Raw genomic sequence first — 17,486 nt, 5'->3', positions numbered from 1 at the left:
TAATACACTTCTTCTTTTCCTTTCGGCTTGTTCCGATTAGGGGTCGCTACAGCGTGTCATCTTTTTCCATCTAAGCCTATCTCAGGCATCTTACTTAGTAACACCCACAGTCTTCATGTCCTCACTCACCACATCCAGCAACCTTTTCTTTGGTCTCCCTCTCACTCTTTACCCTGCCAGCTCGATCCTCAGCACCCTTCTACCAATATACTCACTCTCTCGCCTCTGGACATGTCCAAACCATCGAAGTCTGCTCTCTCGAACCTTGTCTCCAAAACAAACAACTTTGACTGACCCTCTAATGAGCTCATTTCTAATCCCACCAAACCTGCTCAATCCTAGTGAGACTAAAAACAACATCTTCCTTTCTGCTACCTCCAGTTCTGCTTCCTGTTGTTTCTTCAGTGCCACCGTCTCTAATCCGTACATCATGGCCGGCCTCACCACTGTTTTATTTACTTTGCCCTTCATCCTAGCGGAGACTCTGTCACATAGAACACCAGACACCTTCCGCCAACTGTTCCACCCTGCTTGGACCTGTTTCTTCAGTTCCTTGCCACACTCTTCACTGCTCTGTATTGTTGACCTCAAGTATTTGAAGTCATCCACCCTTGCTATCTCTTCTCCTTGAAGGTTCACTCTTCCCCCACCACTCCTCTCATTCATGCACATATATTCTGTTTTACTTTGACTAATCTTCATTCCTCTCCTTTCCAGTGCATGCCTTCATCTTTCTCATTGTTCTTCGACCTGCTCCTTGATTTCACTGCAGATCCCAATATCCTCTATGAAGATCATGGTCCAAGTGGAATCCAGTCTAACCTCATCTGTCAGCTTATCCATTACGACCGCAAACAGGAAGGGGGTCAGGGCGGAACCCTGATGCAGTCCCACCTCTACCTTAAATTCTTCTGACACACCAATGGCATATCTCACCACTGTTCTGCTGCCCTCATACATGTCCTGTACTTTTCTAACATATTTCTTCACCACACCAGATCCCTTATTTTACTACTTCAATTCCCAGAATTCACTGGCATTCTTTCGTCAGCAAACTACATTGTAGGCGGTAACCATTAGCGTTTGTGTAGCTCAACTGAAACAGTCTAATTTTTAATTTTTTAAATGCCTTTTTTATTTTATTTGATTTTTATGATCACTGGAGCAGATTTTTTTAAAACACATTAGCATGTGTATTTCTCATCTTATTGAAAACTTGCCAAAGATTATTAGCTTTGTCTGTAGGTCCTTCAACCAGGAAGTATTATGGCTTCTAAGAGACAAAATGCATTTAGCTAGCATCGTACGAGTTTAAGATTTTTTTTAATGAATCCGTTATAAATTCTGGGTCAGAATCAATGATACTGATATTAATAATAATACATTTTATATAAACTGATTTGTATGTCTTGTCAGTCTAAATCTAACATAAAAAATCTAAAATGAGTTATATTCATTCATTGTATTAAATTTTTATCTATTTTATATTCATTTGTCACTTGAAAAAAACTGCCAATTTGTAATAAATTAATTTCTGATACCAATGTAGATTAAAATAAAACAAACACTTGCATGCATGAAATTCAAACTTGAAAAATGTTTTTTAACTAGTCTTGGCAAACATCCATCCATCCATCCATCCATCCATCCATCCATCCATCCATCCATCATCCATCCATCCATCCATGCATCCATCCATCCATCCATCCATCTTCTACCGCTTTTTCAGGTCAGGTCACGGGGGCTGTAGCTTTAGCAGGGATACCCAGACTTCCCTTTCCCCAGCCACTTCATCCAGCTGTTCCGGAAGGATTCCAAGGTGTTCCCGGACCAGCCGAGAGACATAGTCTTTCCAGGGTGTCCTGGGTCGTCCCCTGGCTCTTTATACAGTGAGACGTGCCAACAACACCTCACCAGATCAGAGGCATCCAGATCAGATGCTCCAGCCACCTCATTTGGCTCCTCTCAATTTGGAGGAGTAATGAGTAAACACTGAGGCCCTCCCTTCTTCTTAAAAAGGGGGACCACCACCCCAGTCTGCCAATTCTGAGGCATTGTCTGCGATGTCCATGCGATGTTGCAGAGGCGTGTCAACCAGGACTGCCCTACAACATCCAGAGCCTTTACACTGGCCGATTCTTATCCACTCCCGGGGCCCTGCCACTGACGAGCTTTATAACCACCTCGGTGAGCTCTCAACCCCAGAGATAGAGAACCCAGACTCTGCTTCCTCTTGGAAAGGTGTGTCAGTGGAATTGAGACGGTTTTCAAAATATTTTTCCCACCGATTCACAATGTATATAAACATGCAGACAAAAAATACAAATCTCTGACATTATATTTATGTCATGATTGTATTAAGTGATTGGCTAATTAGTTATAAATATTAAAAATATGGTTTCATCACACATCCCCAAAACATGCAACATTACTTGGATACTCTAAATTGCTCCGAGGTTTGATTGTGAGTGCGACTGTTGTCTGTCTCCATGTGCCCTGCGATTGGCTGGCAACTAGTTCAGGGTGTATGCCTACTCCTACCCGTTGACAGTTGGGAGAGGCTCCAGCACTCCCGTGACCCTCATGAGGATAAGTGACTAAGAAAATGGATGGATGGGTAATCAAAACATGATTTATTTTATTAAAGTAAATTATTGTGCACACACAATTACTTAATTGTGTTTATGCCACTCCCTGAGAAGGGTTACGTCAGGAAGGGCATCCGGCGTAAAAAATTGTGCCAAACATATGTGCGTTCATCTGAGATGACACGCTGTGGCGACCCCGAAAGGGAAAAGCCGAAATAAACTTACTTTTTACATGTATGTTTTGTACGTATTTATGTATTTAATTATTTGCGAATTACCTTGCCCATCTACTCTTTTTAAAAATCAAGCTTGAGTACAAAGTTTTCTCAGCCCCAAGTTACTTAGTCTGCAGGATTCTTGACTTTAACAAGAAAAAAAGTGTCCGCTTGACTGACTTTTAAGTGTGTCTATTTATTTTCCAGATCTACACATATGAGATGCGCATTGTAAAAGTTGTGGATGGTGACGCAGGTGGATACCGCTGCGAGGTGACCTCCAAGGACAAGTGCGACAGCTGCACTTTTGAGGTGTCCGTGGAGGGTGCGTTGCTTAATGGGTTACTGTCGTCTTCCATTCGGCCACCTCAGCTGTCGAACCGGCCTTGTCAGACAGCAACTGCATGCACGTTTTATTCCGTTATCTGGCGAGGTCATGAGTTTGATTTTGGCGTGAAGATAAAGGAAGCTCAATGGTCTTCTTCCTTCTGTTTTCCTTTCAGTTGTGGAAGAGCAGCAACAGGACAACATTTTGGAGGCTTTTAAGCGATCGTGAGTGTCTGCCGTCCATCTGTCCACCTCATTAGGGCTCTTTGTCTGTTGTATGTCTTTGCTTGAACACATCTGAAATCTCATGTACAACGAGGCCATTTATGCCATTCATATACAGTGAAGAAAATAAGTATTCGAACACCCTGCTATATTGCAAGTCCTCCCACTTAGAAATCATGAAGGGGTCTGAAATTTTCATTGTTGATGCATGTCCACTGTGAGAGAGATAATCTAAAAAGAAAAATCCAGAAATCACAATGTAGGATTTTTTTTTAACAATTTGTGTGATACAACTGCAAATAAGTAATTGAACACCTGAGAAAACCAATGATAATATTTGATACAGTAGCCTTTGTTTGCAATTACAGAGGTTAAACGTTTCCTGTGGTTGTTCACCAGGTTTGCACAAATTGCAGGAGGGATTTTGGCTCACTCCTCTAAACAGATCTTCTCTAGATCAGACAGGTTTCTGAGCTGTCGCTAAAAAACACAGTTTCAGCTCGCTCCAAAGATTTTCTATTGGGTTTAGGTCTGGAGTCTGGCTAGGCGATGCCAGAACCTTGATTTTCTTCTTACGGAGCCACTCCTTTGTTTTCCTGGCGGTTTGTTTTGGGTCATTGACATGTTGAAAGACCCAGCCACGACCCATCTTCAAAGCTCTGACTGAGGGAAAGAGGTTGTTCGCCAAAATCTCACAATACATGGCCGCAGTCATCCCCTCCTTAATACAGTGCAGTTGTCCTGTCCCATGTGCAGAAAAATACCCGAAAAGCAGTAGAGATGGTGTTCTTGGGATGGAACTCATCATTCATCTTCCTCCAAACACGGTTAGTGGAATTATGACCAAAAAATTTCATCTTGGTCACTTCTGACCACAACACTTTCTCTCATGACTCCTCTGTATCCTCCAAATGGTCATTGGCAAACTTAAGACAGTCCTTGACATGTAATGGTTTAAGCAAGGGAACCTTTTGTGCCATGCATGATTTCAAACCATGACGTCTTAGTGTATTACCAACAGTCACTTTGGAAACGGTGCTCCCAGCACCTTTCTAAGGATCACTGAGACCCCACGAGGTGATATCTTGCATGGGGCTCCTATCCAATTGAGATTGACCATCATGTTTAGCGTCTCCCATTTTCTAATGATTGCTCCAACAATAGACCTTTTTCACCAAGCTGCTTGGCAATTTCTCTGTAGCCCCTTCCAGCCATGTGGAGTTATACAATTTTTTCTCTGGTGTCTTTGGACAGCTCTTTGGTCTTGGCCATGTTACTGTCACGACCAATTGATACGGAGGGGGGACCCAAATGCAGGACTCGGGAGATGCGGAGGTAATCCGGGAAAAACGTTTATTGTTCCAAGGTCGGGAATCAGGCAGACAGTCAGATGCAGCAGCGGTAGTCAGGACGTCGGGCGTAGAGAGCAGGTCCGTGGGCAGGCAGGAGTCTGTACATGGGAGATCGATCAAAGAAGGCAAGAGTGTCAAAGGAATCAGGCTTACGGGGTCGGTCGGAAAACAGGCGGCGGTCGGTACTGGAGTGCAGGAACAGACCATCAGTTGCAACGTTCTGGCGCCGGACCAGTCGTCCCCAGGGTCCTATATACACGAGGGCCAATCAGCCAGTATCAGGCGCAGGCCTCCCAATCAATGCGGCCGCACGGGAACCCGCACAGCCAGGGCTGGACCGGCAGGACCATGACAGTTAAGTCATTAAGTTTGAGTCTTACTGATTGTATGGGGTGTACAGGTATCTTTATGCAGCCAATGACCTCACACAGGTGCATTTGATTCAGGATAATACATCGAGTGGAGGTGGACTTTTAAAGGCGGACTAACAGGTCTTTGAGTGTCAGAATTCTAGCTGATAGACAGGTATTCAAATACTTATTTGCAGCTGTATGACACAAATCATTTAAAAAATCTTACATCGTCATTTCTGGATTTTTCTTTTTAGATTATCACTCTCACAGTGGACATGCACCTACGCTGAAAATTTCAGACCACTCTATGATTTCTAAGTGGGAGAACTTGCAGTATAGTGGGGTGTTCAAATACTTATTTTCTACAGTGTAAGTGATCTGATTAGTACTCAAGATCAGGAAACCTTTCCTCCTCTGGCATGCTTGGACGTTGTAGGCTATGGACCAGCAAGAATGCTGATGCTCTTGTGCAATAGTAGACGTGCCACACAACTCTAACTTAACTTGTTCACTGCCAACCTTTTTCATAGCAGATTTCCCACTATTACCAACTGTTTTAGGGCATGCAGACAGTCATATTGTGTTCTTTAACAATATAAGCAACAAACATACCAAAAGAAAGTAGACTTTTTTCTTTCTCCAGAAAATCCATTTCTACCTTTTTTTTAAAAAAAACAAGAAAACTCTAAAGAAAGAAAAGGTTCACGCTGTTCTAGACACTGTAGTCATAGAAGGATTGAGAGTGGGTCTTTGTCAGGTGGACAAGCAGTGAGGCAGAAAGTCGACTGTCAACAAATAATGTCACACTTTGAAATAGGAAAACTGCAGCGAAGAGATTGGCCAGTTTGTTTGTGGACTCACTCATCTTTTATAGCATTTTGCAAAAAGAGTAAGTCAGTGTGTGCGTGTGGGGTAAGTAGTGTGGAAAAATTATGAGTCCAAAACAGACAAAACCAAACACTCTTGACCCCCCCCCCAAAAAAAAAAAACCAAGAAAACCACTATGAAAAATGTGGAGTCAGACACATTTCTGTTTTATAAGTGGAGACAGAGGGTGTGCGAGGCAGGCAAGTGATGATGAAAGTTTTTTCTAAAACCAAACACCATTGACAAAAACATAAACCACCAAAAGTATGAAAAACTGCAAAAAAATAGAAAATGTGATTTTGGACTTTGCAAGCTACTAAATAAAAATGTGCTACAGACATCTTTGCGAGTAGAGCAAGCACATGTGCAAAGGAAGCTTGGATTATATTTACCAAATGTAAATGTCCATGAGAGTGCATGAGTGAAGTTACTGTATCTGTGATGTCTGCTACCTTATTTACTTGTAGGGTTTTCCAAGCTTTTACAATGCAATGATAAATCAGCCTCCACCTTCAGCAGTCGTCCTGTTATCGGTAATCTGTGTATGAAAACATTATTTCCGGTCCTCGTTAGGGCGGCTTGTTGAAGACGAGCCCCGGCGCATATGAACCGACAGTACGATGTTGCGCCGCGGATGGGGCGCCAGAGACATCATTTGCACAGGGTTTATATCGCAACTGGCAAGAGGAAGAGAAGGAGCAGAAGTAAATGAAAAGCGATAGGTTGCTTGGAAGTCAGATTTATTAGTCTGCAAGGTTAGACATGGAGATATGGTTTCAAACTTGGTCTTTGGTTTTTAAAGATAGTGAGTCCAGGTATTTATTAAGAGCAATCCTCTTTTCTTTATAGCCAAAACAATTATCTCTGTTTTTTTTTTGTGGTTTAGTTGAAGAATATTTTGGCTCATCCAGTGACGAGAGACACTGCTAAATAGTCAAAATTAAAGTTCTGGAAAATTTGACGCAAGGCTAGCATATACAGGCTGAACAGGAGGCGTCCAAGAACTGACCCTTGAGGGACATCATAGCTCATTGCCATTTGTTGAGATGGAGCATTTCCAATGATTACAAATTAGCTTCATTCCTCCAGGTAGGACCTGAACACTCCAAGGACCATTACATTTAGTCCTACCCATGTCTCCAACCTGTTCAGCAGTCTATTATGATCTACCATATCAAAAGATGCACGTAGATCCAACAACACCAAAATTGACACCTTTCCAGAGTCAGTATTCAGCCTTATAACATTTAGCACCATGATAAGAAAAGATTCTGTACGGTGATTAATTTGGAAACCTAAAATTTCTCAAAAAAGCTTGAGCTCGACTTATCAAGTTGATTATTCGGCAGTAAAATGCCAATATTTTGGAAGTTAAAAGCAGTTTTCCTTCTACGCTTGGTCAGACAAAACCTGATTACAGCCAACTTGAACGAGCAAGACACATCTACAGTAATGTGTACAAATTAATAATTTAATAATCATCTTTTTGTCGGTGAGTATCAAGTGTTTTATTTTACTTTTCTTTTAGCAATCTTTGTTGAGGTTTGTCCTTTTTGGGGTGTATGTGTCAAAAATATCAAAAGAAATGCCCAAATCATCCTTTGTAAGATTTAAAGCTTCCATGAGAGTGCAGATCCACTTAAAAGGGTGAACCAAGAGTTCTTACAGTGCCACAGGCTTAAAAAAAGTACATGGATTAGTAAGCACAATGCCCACAATATCACAGTGGTGTCCAATAATGTGGCTAATAAGTTGACGAAATACTTTTAATTGCTTGACATCCTTAGCTTAGTCAACAGCCCGCTGTGCCCTCCTCGCACAAAGGTTATCTGATGTTCCCTGAGGCTCCCTGCAGAGGTCTTCAAGTACAGTAGGCCGCCGTAATGACGTTTTCATGCTTAGTCGACCACCGAGTTGGCACGTCCCATCCACGAGGTTATTATCACTCTCCAGGGAGAGTTTGCCCTCCTTCCGGGATTATACCACCACCATCAAGTGAGTGTGTTATCCTTGAAGGGAGCACTCATCCGTGGAGGCACAAGAGAGGCTTGGAATTTATATCACCATTGATTTTTTTTTCCCCCTCTTCTGAAATCAGGATGGTGGTAAAACAAACTCTTCTTAACAAAACAAATCACATGGTTTTCTACTAATACTTTACAAGTGGAATGAGTGGGTTTCTGAGTTGGGTGAGCAGTGAAGAAAAAAGTTGAGTTTAAAGAGATTTAGAAAAAGAAGAGTGAACAGGGAAGAGGAAGGGAACTAAAGCAGATTTTTGGAGATCTTTATAGCTTTGAAAGTGGGGCAAGTTGGTGTTTACAAAGGGGTTAGTCAGTGAGTACGAAAATTAAGTGCGAAACAAACCAGATGTTTAGTGTGAATGTGCATCTAGACACCATTCAAGATTTGCAAGTGGCAAAAGTATTTGTATTTTTTGTAGTCTTACAAGTAGAGCAAATGGTTGTGCAAGGTGAGCAAGTGGTGAAGGAGAAATTTATCATGACTGTTCTTCTCCCACAGTGGTGATGCAGATGAGGATGCTGGTGATCTAGACTTCAGTGCCCTGCTCAAAAAAAGGTACATCCAGCACATGTATATTTTCCCCCACCTTGCCGCTGAATTAATGCCTAATACGGACCACACTCCTCAGGGAGAAGAAGCAGCAGCAGGCACCCCAGGGGGAGGTAGATGTGTGGGAGATCCTGAAGGCGGCCAAGCCGTGCGACTATGAGAAGATCGCCTTCGAGTACGGCATAACTGACCTCCGCGGCATGCTCAAGAGGCTCAAAAAGATGAAAACAGTGGAGCCTAAGAAGAGTGATGGTGAGACAGGGGGATGTGCTGGTGACGGAACCACTCTGGGGCCCTGGAGCGACATGCACTGACCAAAGGTTTTTGTGTGTCCGCCTGCAGCCTTCCTCAAGAAGCTGGAACCAGCCTACTCTGTTGACAAGGGCCGAAGGATCCAGCTGAGTGTGGAGGTTGCCGACCCCAATGCCCCCATCAAGTGGCTCAAAAACGGTCAAGAGATCAAACCCTCGGCCAAGTGAGCACATGATCCATATTATTTTTATTGTATTTTGGTGACAGCACAATCATCATCACTTGCACCCAATCAGTATTAAGGAAAAAAATCTGAATTAAAAAGACAAGTTTATCAAACCAATACTTTATTAGAATTTATCCATGCATCCATCCATATTTATGAGCTGCTTATCCTTACGATGGTGGAAGGAGTGCTGGAGCCAATCCCAGCTGACATCGGGCAGGAGGGAGGGTACACACTGAACTGGTTTCCAACCAATCGCAGGGCACACGGAGACAGACAACAGTCGCACTCACAATCACATCTAGGGGAAATTTAGAGTCTCAGCTGGGATAGGCTCCAGCTCCTTGCAACCCTAACAAAGATAAGCGGTGTTGAAAATGGATGGATGAAATTAATGCAAATAAAATGAATAATATCAACAAATTGTTGTTTGTCTGGCAGATACGTGTTGGAGAGCGTCGGCAATCGGCGAACGCTCACCATCAACAAGTGCAACCTGTCAGACGATGCGGCCTACGAGTGTGTGGTAGGCGAAGACAAGTGCTTCACCGAGGTCTTTGTCAAAGGTAGATGACTCACCTGTTTGTCTTAATGCCACATCATCGTAAACTCATCTGAAGGAAAAAACATTTATTCATCCAAAATGGAAAATTCACTGTTCAGGAGTCATCCCATGTAACACACACACAAAAAAAACAGGCATGCTCCTAATAATAAAATTATCAAAAGTATTATGGTGATACACTAGGGAATGTGATATTGTTTCTGACAAGTTGTTTACCATATGTGGTGGAAAATGTACAAAAAGAAAATCTAAAACAAACTATATTAAACTAAAATAAACTGAAATTAAATGTTTTTGCTTATAAAGTACAAATATTTGGATCCCCAGAGAAAGATAGCTTTCGCTATATTGCCTTACCCCAGAGACTTTCCACAAGCAAACAGTCAGACCTCCACGTATACTAAGGGGTTCAAAATTTTGTCCAGCGTCCAATTCAGAGTTAGCATATTTGCTTTTGAAAAACCTCTCCATTACTGTCATCGTATAGCTTTGCTAGCAACAATGCCACTGTCACCACCACCTGACACATCACTAATCAAAGTAATTAGCTACCTGTTGCCACCTACTGATAGAGAAGCGTATCACATGATTACTCTGCCCATCAATGGACAGCACGGGCAGTCGGCGACTGCACATTAGCTGCGGATTCATTTTCACAAATTAGGTGAAATTGGATGATTATCCGCGGCACATCAGACACTACTCCACGGCGCAGGAGTGTGCCGCAACACAGTAGTCGTAAAACACTGGTGTACATAAAGCACTATGTACAGTAAGTGCAGTGAATTTACCTTTTAATACCAAACAACTAATACTTTTTTTTGGTCATTCAGAGCCACCAGTGACCATCACCAAGCTTTTAGATGACGTCCACACAGTGGTGGGTGAGAAAGTGGAGTTCGAGGTAGAGGTCTCTGAAGAAGGTGCGCTAGTGAAATGGTGAGCGGGACCATTCCTTTTTGTGAATGACCACCACATCTCAAGAGTTCTGAACAAGTGCGTGTTGGTCTTCAGGATGAAAGATGGGGTGGAGCTGACCAAAGAGAGTGCTGGTTCAAAGTACAGATTCAAGAAGGATGGCAAGAAGCACATTTTGATCATAAATGATGCCACTAAAGAGGACATCGGTACCTACTTTGCAATGACCAATGGTGGAGAGTCCAAGGCTGAGCTGGAAGTAGAAGGTATCCCTTGGCTCCTTGTGCTATTTTGATTACTCTCGAGTCCAGTGGGTTACCCATTTAACAGCCAGCTCTGACCTCACTAACAGGCCAGGTCCTGCCACTTAAAGCAATGCACATTCAGAGTCACAGATACTACAGTGTAGTCGTGAGGATGAGACCCAAAGGAGACCAAAATAATACCATACCTCAGATCCATATTTTGTATTGGTGTGCTCCATAAAACTGTAACATGTATATGAATTATAAAATAAATGAGTGGTTACTACTTTGCGGATTTATATCTAAACAAGCAAGCAAACAAGCAAACATTTTATAGTTAGAATGATATTTCTATTGTCATACAGTCTGTACCTGTGGCTAGAAAACAAAGTATGGAGAGCCACTGTTGCTAAAATGTACAGGTGCCAACAGCCTCTCTAAATAGCCATATGCTGGGTAATCTGCTTCTTTCTTGACAATCATGGCATAGCTTGACAATTTTTGTGGTCCAAAGAAAAAATAATACAGCACAGTATATTTTATGTGCAGTTTTAACACCTGATACAGGGTTGCAGTTTTTCATTTGTAGCATGCTAGTAGTGTGCAATGAAAAGTCACATTTTTTCCTGTATTTGTTTTTTTCAGTTATCCATTTCAGTCGCTTTCGGCCACATCTCTCGACTTGACTTTGATTTGAATGACATGAGTTGACAGGTTTTGTCCATTTATATTTAAAAACCTCAAGACAGTATGGCAGTATTTTTTTGTTTTAATGAAGTTATTTTTCTTTTTTATTGGGCAAAAATTTAGCAAACCACCAGTAAAAACAGACACACAAGTAAGACTCGGAGAAAAGAGGCTACTTCCTGAAAGGCATATTTTAGAGGGACCTCCAATGATGATAACAATTTGTAGTCAAGGAAAATGCTTTATATGAAATTGGGGAAAACACAACTTACTTGAAATTTAATGGAGACTCGAATTGCTTGACTTTTGCCAAAGTCACCTGGGACTTGCTTGAAACCAGAGGTTTAAGACAGCGCTATTTCTTGCTTATGTGACTTACTCCCACCTTTGCTTTGCCGCAGATTTGTGAATCAAGATGACAGCATCACACGGTTTTCAATCTTAAATGAAGATAACGCTTCAAATAGCCCATGAAACCAAAATGAAAGCTAATAGGGACTGAGACACATATTAATTGGCCGTCAGCGTCGATGCGATGTTTGCTGACAGGTATTTCAATTAGTTTAGCTGTCGCTACGTGTTGATGTTTTCCATTTCGACAAGCGTGAATCTCATCAATTTGTTACTGCAATAATTAATACTGCTCAATTTACCTGGAAGTCTCCTTACCCTGGCGCCATTCATCAGGGTAATTTGCTCTACATGTCCGAAAGTGATGCCTGGGTCCCTTCTGTGTGTTGGTATTCCCTGCACCTCAGCTAAATCTCTGAAATGTTTCTTCAATGTCCCCTCAAAAAAATCCAAACACTGGAGGGAAAAAAAGACAGACGGTTTGTAGTCTTTGGACTGGAAACAGCAGCTAACTGCTAAACTAACAACTAATATGTGCTGCATTTTTCTTGTGTACAGATAAGGAGCTGCAGGTCCTGCAGAGCATTGCCGATCTGACGGTAAAGGCCAGCGAGCAAGCAGTCTTCAAGTGTGAGGTGTCTGACGAGAAGGTGACTGGCAAGTGGTTCAAGGACGGCATAGAGGTGCAGCCCAGCGATCGCATCAAGATGACACACATTGGAAGGTAGAGTCACAACAGAAGCTGTTAGTCACATTGGAAGGTATTTCAGAGTATCAGAGTAACACTGGAACGTAGCTGAATCACTTGGCAAGATAACGGGAAGGGATGGAGAATTAAATGATCTTGACAAATTTCCGGTCATTTCCGGTGATCAGCTGCGTGTGTAGTCCCTCGATCAAGTACGGCAGGAATGTGCATGACAACAGCCAATCAAAGTAGACCATTTCTTTCTCCACTTTGGTTTACAAGTTGTGTGAATAAACATAAACAGCGGCTTGTTGACTGTCCCGGTCCACAATGAGACTCTCCTAAGGACTCAGGTGTCCTCCCTTGCAGCCCGCCAACTCATTGGCGGCACATCCTCACCCAGGCTCCGTGAGTTTCCGCAGTGAGCCAGCTGTTGAGGTCCTAGTTTCCCATCTGTCGGGCACCTGGTTTCACTCACTCAAGTACCACACAAGTGATTATTCAAAACGGAGTCGGTACAGCCCGTCACTCACTGATGCCGACATAGGTGCATCCCTCTGGTGACAGTATGTGGTAATTTAAAGGTCTAGTGTCATGAAATGAATGATTTTAGCATGTTATTAATGAAAAAACGTCAACCAATATGGGCCCATGCGTTTTTTCACCACAAAACACAATTTTGACATATACAGCTTTTTGTAACTCCCGCTATGAAAATCCTCTCGAGCGATTTGTTTTCGAGAAGAAGGAGGAAGTGACGTAAAGGACAGCGGCACCCCCAAGTGGACTCGTTTGTTTCCATTAGTTTTACCTCGTTGTTCCTTTGTGTTAGCCAAAATGCCGGCTCATTGCATTGCTGGACACTGCTTGAACACTCAGGAGAATGGATTTACCCTTCAGAAGTTTGCAAGAGACCCGGTTCGTTGTGAAAAATGGATTGCACGGGTGCAGAGGACGAGAGCTTCGTGGGTTCCAAATAACAGGTAGGTGTGTATACAGCTACTAAAAAAAAAAAAATAGTTTGGGGCGGACCACGTAATTGGTCTCTCATAACGTGACAAAAGATCCGTGTACAGAATATGTCGATGTGCGCGTCGGACGGTGCCGGGCTGGTGCGTGGACGGCGGTGAATCTGAAGACCCCAGCCAAGAATGCCTCACTCAGTCGCGTGCGTGCAGTAAAGCGCCCTGGCTCGACGGTGTTCATCGCGTACTGCGGCGGCTATAAACAACCCCCTAAAAGCAGCACGGCTCGGCTCCATTATATGCCACCACAGCACCGAAAATCAGCCACACCGGCTGAGGCGCCGCGTTCGGCGGTCACGGCTTCTGCGAAGGCTGCGCGTCAGGCTTTGAAGATGGGGGCGACTCTGATGAACCCAGCCGAGAATGCCTCACTCAGCCGCGTGCACGCAGTAAAGCGCCCCAGCTCGACTGTGTTGTTCATCGCGTACTGCGGCGTCTATGAACAACCCTGTAAAGCAGCACCGCTCAGCTCCATCATAAGCCACACTAGCCGGCTGCGATGAGCCGCAATGGCTCATCTCCGCCGCGGAAGTGGATCGGACGGGATGCGGTTTGGCCGTGATCGCATATCATCTGAATATGGCTCAAAACAATAGTGTAATATTGTCCCGAGGGCTCGAAACAATAGTGTAATATTGCCCCGGTAACTTCACTCGGTTGTGTGGTGTTCTCCTTTTCGAAAAGAGCTTCCGTGTCAGAAGGGGGTGCGTTTGTCTCCCATAGTTAGGGTGCACCGCGTGTTTTCATTGGCGGATGTCCGGGTGACGTCACGGACGGAGGATGCAGCCAATATGGCGACCACTTGGATATCGTAGAATGACACTTCTGCAACTTTGCGCATGGATGACGCGCTCTCCGCTCACATTTATTTTTTCGTATAGACGTTGAAGTGAATAATGTTATATGTATTTTTCATTACAATATCTATTTAAGAATGTTTATATGGATGACACTTGGGCTTTAAGCTTTACCAGATGAGTCACTACCTGTGGTGAGGTCACCGGATGCAAGCAACGCAGGAGTCACTCATGTCTTCACTATCATTTAGGTGATTTGCAACACGAAAGTAGCAATAAAGAGCAGCATCACAATTGGAAAATAAGATTTATAATCCAAGGTTTCCTCAAAGTCTCAGTTTACCTCTAAAAATAAAGACTACAAACGGGTGTACGCTTGTTTTTTTTTTTTTTTTCATTTATAGGGACTCAAAAATGAGCTGCAAATTTTCAATAAAAGCAACTGCTGTTCTGATTGTGTCCACTGATTGGAGCAATAACAACTGCTTTCAGCAAGCAAACCATTTATACTGGGGCAGCGCAAGTAGGTGAAGCGCGCAGTCTGGATGAGCTACTTTGTGTTCTGCCCTCGCTATTTATTGCGACTTCTACTTTTAACATGTGCTTTGGCACTCTCATTGCCACAAAATGTCTGTCTAAAAGAGAAAAGTGGACGTAGGGGGCAGCGTGTTCCAAGAAAAATAGTTATCCTCCCATTTATTCCCAGAAGTGAATGGGAAAGCTGTATGTTTGGTGTGTTCACAGCATATTGCAGTATTTGAAAGAATATAACTGCCGTCAGCACTATTTGAGTCTTCATGCCAACAAACAACTTTCAAACAACAACTTTCAAGGACAGCGGAGAATAAAGAAGCTGAATCAAAGAAACAGCAGTCCGTGTTTACTCATAGCAGACATCAGTGACGCTGCTGTGAAGGCTATCTACCTCATGTTAATGAAATTGCAGTGGCTTCAAAACCATTTAATGTGGCTAAATTTGTAAAAACTTGTATGATGAAGGCAGAAGAGATTGTGCACCCTGAAAAGCACCAGGCTTTTGTGATTATGAGCCTGACAAGCAACACGGTTGCAGACGGGTTTTCCAATCTTTCAGTGGATTTGGACAGCTAGTTACAACGCAAGGTTAAGTCATCTAGTGGGTTTTCAGTTGCAACTGATGAAAGTACGGACATTACAGATGTTGCACAACTGGCCATTTTAATCCGCGGAGTTAATGACACATTGATCGTCACCGGAGAGTTTGTGGAGATTGTGCAATGAAAAATATGACGTCACCAGCTGATAGTTTCACCACACTCATCGTAGTGCTGGTTCTGCTCTGCCAGGGTGGCTACAGGTGGTGCATCTTCAGTGATCGGGGTTAAAAAAACGGGTGTTCTGACAAAGTTCAGAGAGAAAGAGTGTAATCTGCAAATGGAGGATGTGGTTTTTGGACTTTTCACTGTATTTCCTGAATCAGTTTGCCAGCCTTCTCAGAGAGAAAGAACACATCAATAGCGTGCCATTCAGTAAGGTGGTTAAGCCGAGGTGCCGTCTTGAGGCTTTTCTATGATTTACAAGAAGAAATTGGACAGTTTATGTAAGAAAAGGGCAAACCAGTGTTAGAATTTCATTCTGCAGAATGGATGCAGGACCTTACATTTATGGTGGATGTTACAAAGCCCCTAAATATCTTGAACAGGAGTGTCAAAGGAGTCAGGTTTATGGGATTGGTCGGAGAACAGGCGTGGTCGGTACACACGGGTTCACGATCAGAGATACGGGAGTGCAGGAACGGGGCATGAGTTACAACGATCTGGCGAGGACCAGTCATGCCCTGGGTCCTATATCTACTGGAGTCAATCAGCCAGCATGAGGCGCAGGTGTGCGGCTCCTAATCAGTGAGGCGGGAACCCGCACAACCAGGGCTGAACCTGCAGGACCATGACAGGGCACAAGCCAGTGCAATCTGTAGGCCGGCCCCAAGCCTACATAAATGCAGAGGGTTGTGTCACGAAAGGCATCCGGCGTAAAGCTGTGCCAAACAAATATGAGCATTCATCTAAATGCCTGAAGAATGGAGGAAAAGTGTTCTAGTTCCCATTTTTAAGAACAAAGGTGATGTTCAGAGCTGTGGGAACTATAGAGGAATAAAGTTGATGAGCCACACAATGAAGTTATGGGAAAGAGTAGTGGAGGCTAGACTCAGGACAGAAGTAAGTATTTGCGAGCAACAGTATGGTTTCATGCCTAGAAAGAGTACCACAGATGCATTATTTGCCTTGAGGATGCTAGTGGAAAAGTACAGAGAAGGTCAGCAGGAGCTATATTGTGTCTTTGTGGATCTACAGAAAGCCCATGACAGAGTACCAAGAGAGGAACTCCAGTACTGCATGCATAAGTTTGGTGTGGCGGAGAAATATGTTAGAATAGTATAGGACATGTATGATGGCAGCAGAACAACGGTGAGGTATGCCGTAGATTTGGCAGAAAAAAAATTGATGTGGAGGTGGGACTGCATCAGGAATCAGCTCTTAACCCCTTCCTGTTTGCTGTGTTAATTGATAGGCTGACAGATGAGGTTAGACTGGAATCCCCTTGGACCATGATGTTCGCAGATGATATGGTGATATGGGGTGAAAGGAGGGAGCAGGTGGAGGAACAATTAGGAAGATAGAGGCATGCACTCGAGAGGAGAGGTATGAAGATTAGCTGAAGTAAAACAAAATATTTGTGCGTGAATGAGAGGAGTGGAGGGGTAACATTGAGGCTCCAGGGAGAAGAGATAGCGAGGGTGATCAACTTCAAATACTTGGGGTCAACAATCCAGAGCAATGGTGAGTGTGGTAAGGAAGTAAAAAAATGGGTCCAAGGTGGTTGGAACAGCTGGCGGAAGGTGTCTGATGTGTTATATGACAGAAGAGTCTCTGGTAAAACAGTGGTGAGGCCAGGCATGATGTACGGATCAGAGATGGTGGTACTGAAGAGACAACGGGAAGCAGAACTGGAGGTGGCAGAAATGAAGATGTTGAAGTTCACTCTAGCAGTGAGCAGGTTAGATAGGATTATAAATGAGCTCATTAGAGGAACAGCCAAAGTTGGATGTTATGGAGACAAGGTTAGAGAGAGCAGACTTAGATGGTTTGGACATGTTCAGAGGCGAGAGAGTGAGTATATTGGTAGAAGAGTGCTGAGGATGGAGCTGCCAGGCAAAAGAGGGTGAGGAAGACCAAAGAGGTTGATGGATGTTGTGAG

At 43.4% G+C, this 17,486-nt stretch overlaps 1 protein-coding gene across 1 annotated transcript in view; it reads left to right on the top strand.

Moving 5' to 3' along the window:
• mybpc2a (myosin binding protein Ca) overlaps positions 1–17,486 on the top strand; it is a 63,510-nt gene that overhangs the window by 29,205 nt on the left and 16,819 nt on the right. Inside the window, exons 5-13 of the mRNA XM_061846444.1 lie at positions 3,011–3,128; positions 3,307–3,355; positions 8,448–8,504; positions 8,578–8,750; positions 8,841–8,973; positions 9,418–9,542; positions 10,375–10,480; positions 10,556–10,725; positions 12,301–12,466. Of these exons, the coding sequence (XP_061702428.1) occupies positions 3,011–3,128; positions 3,307–3,355; positions 8,448–8,504; positions 8,578–8,750; positions 8,841–8,973; positions 9,418–9,542; positions 10,375–10,480; positions 10,556–10,725; positions 12,301–12,466 (1,097 nt within the window). The remainder of the gene's footprint in view (positions 1–3,010; positions 3,129–3,306; positions 3,356–8,447; positions 8,505–8,577; positions 8,751–8,840; positions 8,974–9,417; positions 9,543–10,374; positions 10,481–10,555; positions 10,726–12,300; positions 12,467–17,486) is intronic.

The sequence above is a fragment of the Syngnathoides biaculeatus genome, chromosome 16 (assembly GCF_019802595.1).
Source record: "Syngnathoides biaculeatus isolate LvHL_M chromosome 16, ASM1980259v1, whole genome shotgun sequence".
Classification (NCBI taxonomy): Eukaryota; Metazoa; Chordata; class Actinopteri; order Syngnathiformes; family Syngnathidae; genus Syngnathoides; species Syngnathoides biaculeatus.
This window is presented reverse-complemented; position numbering and strand designations above follow the sequence as displayed.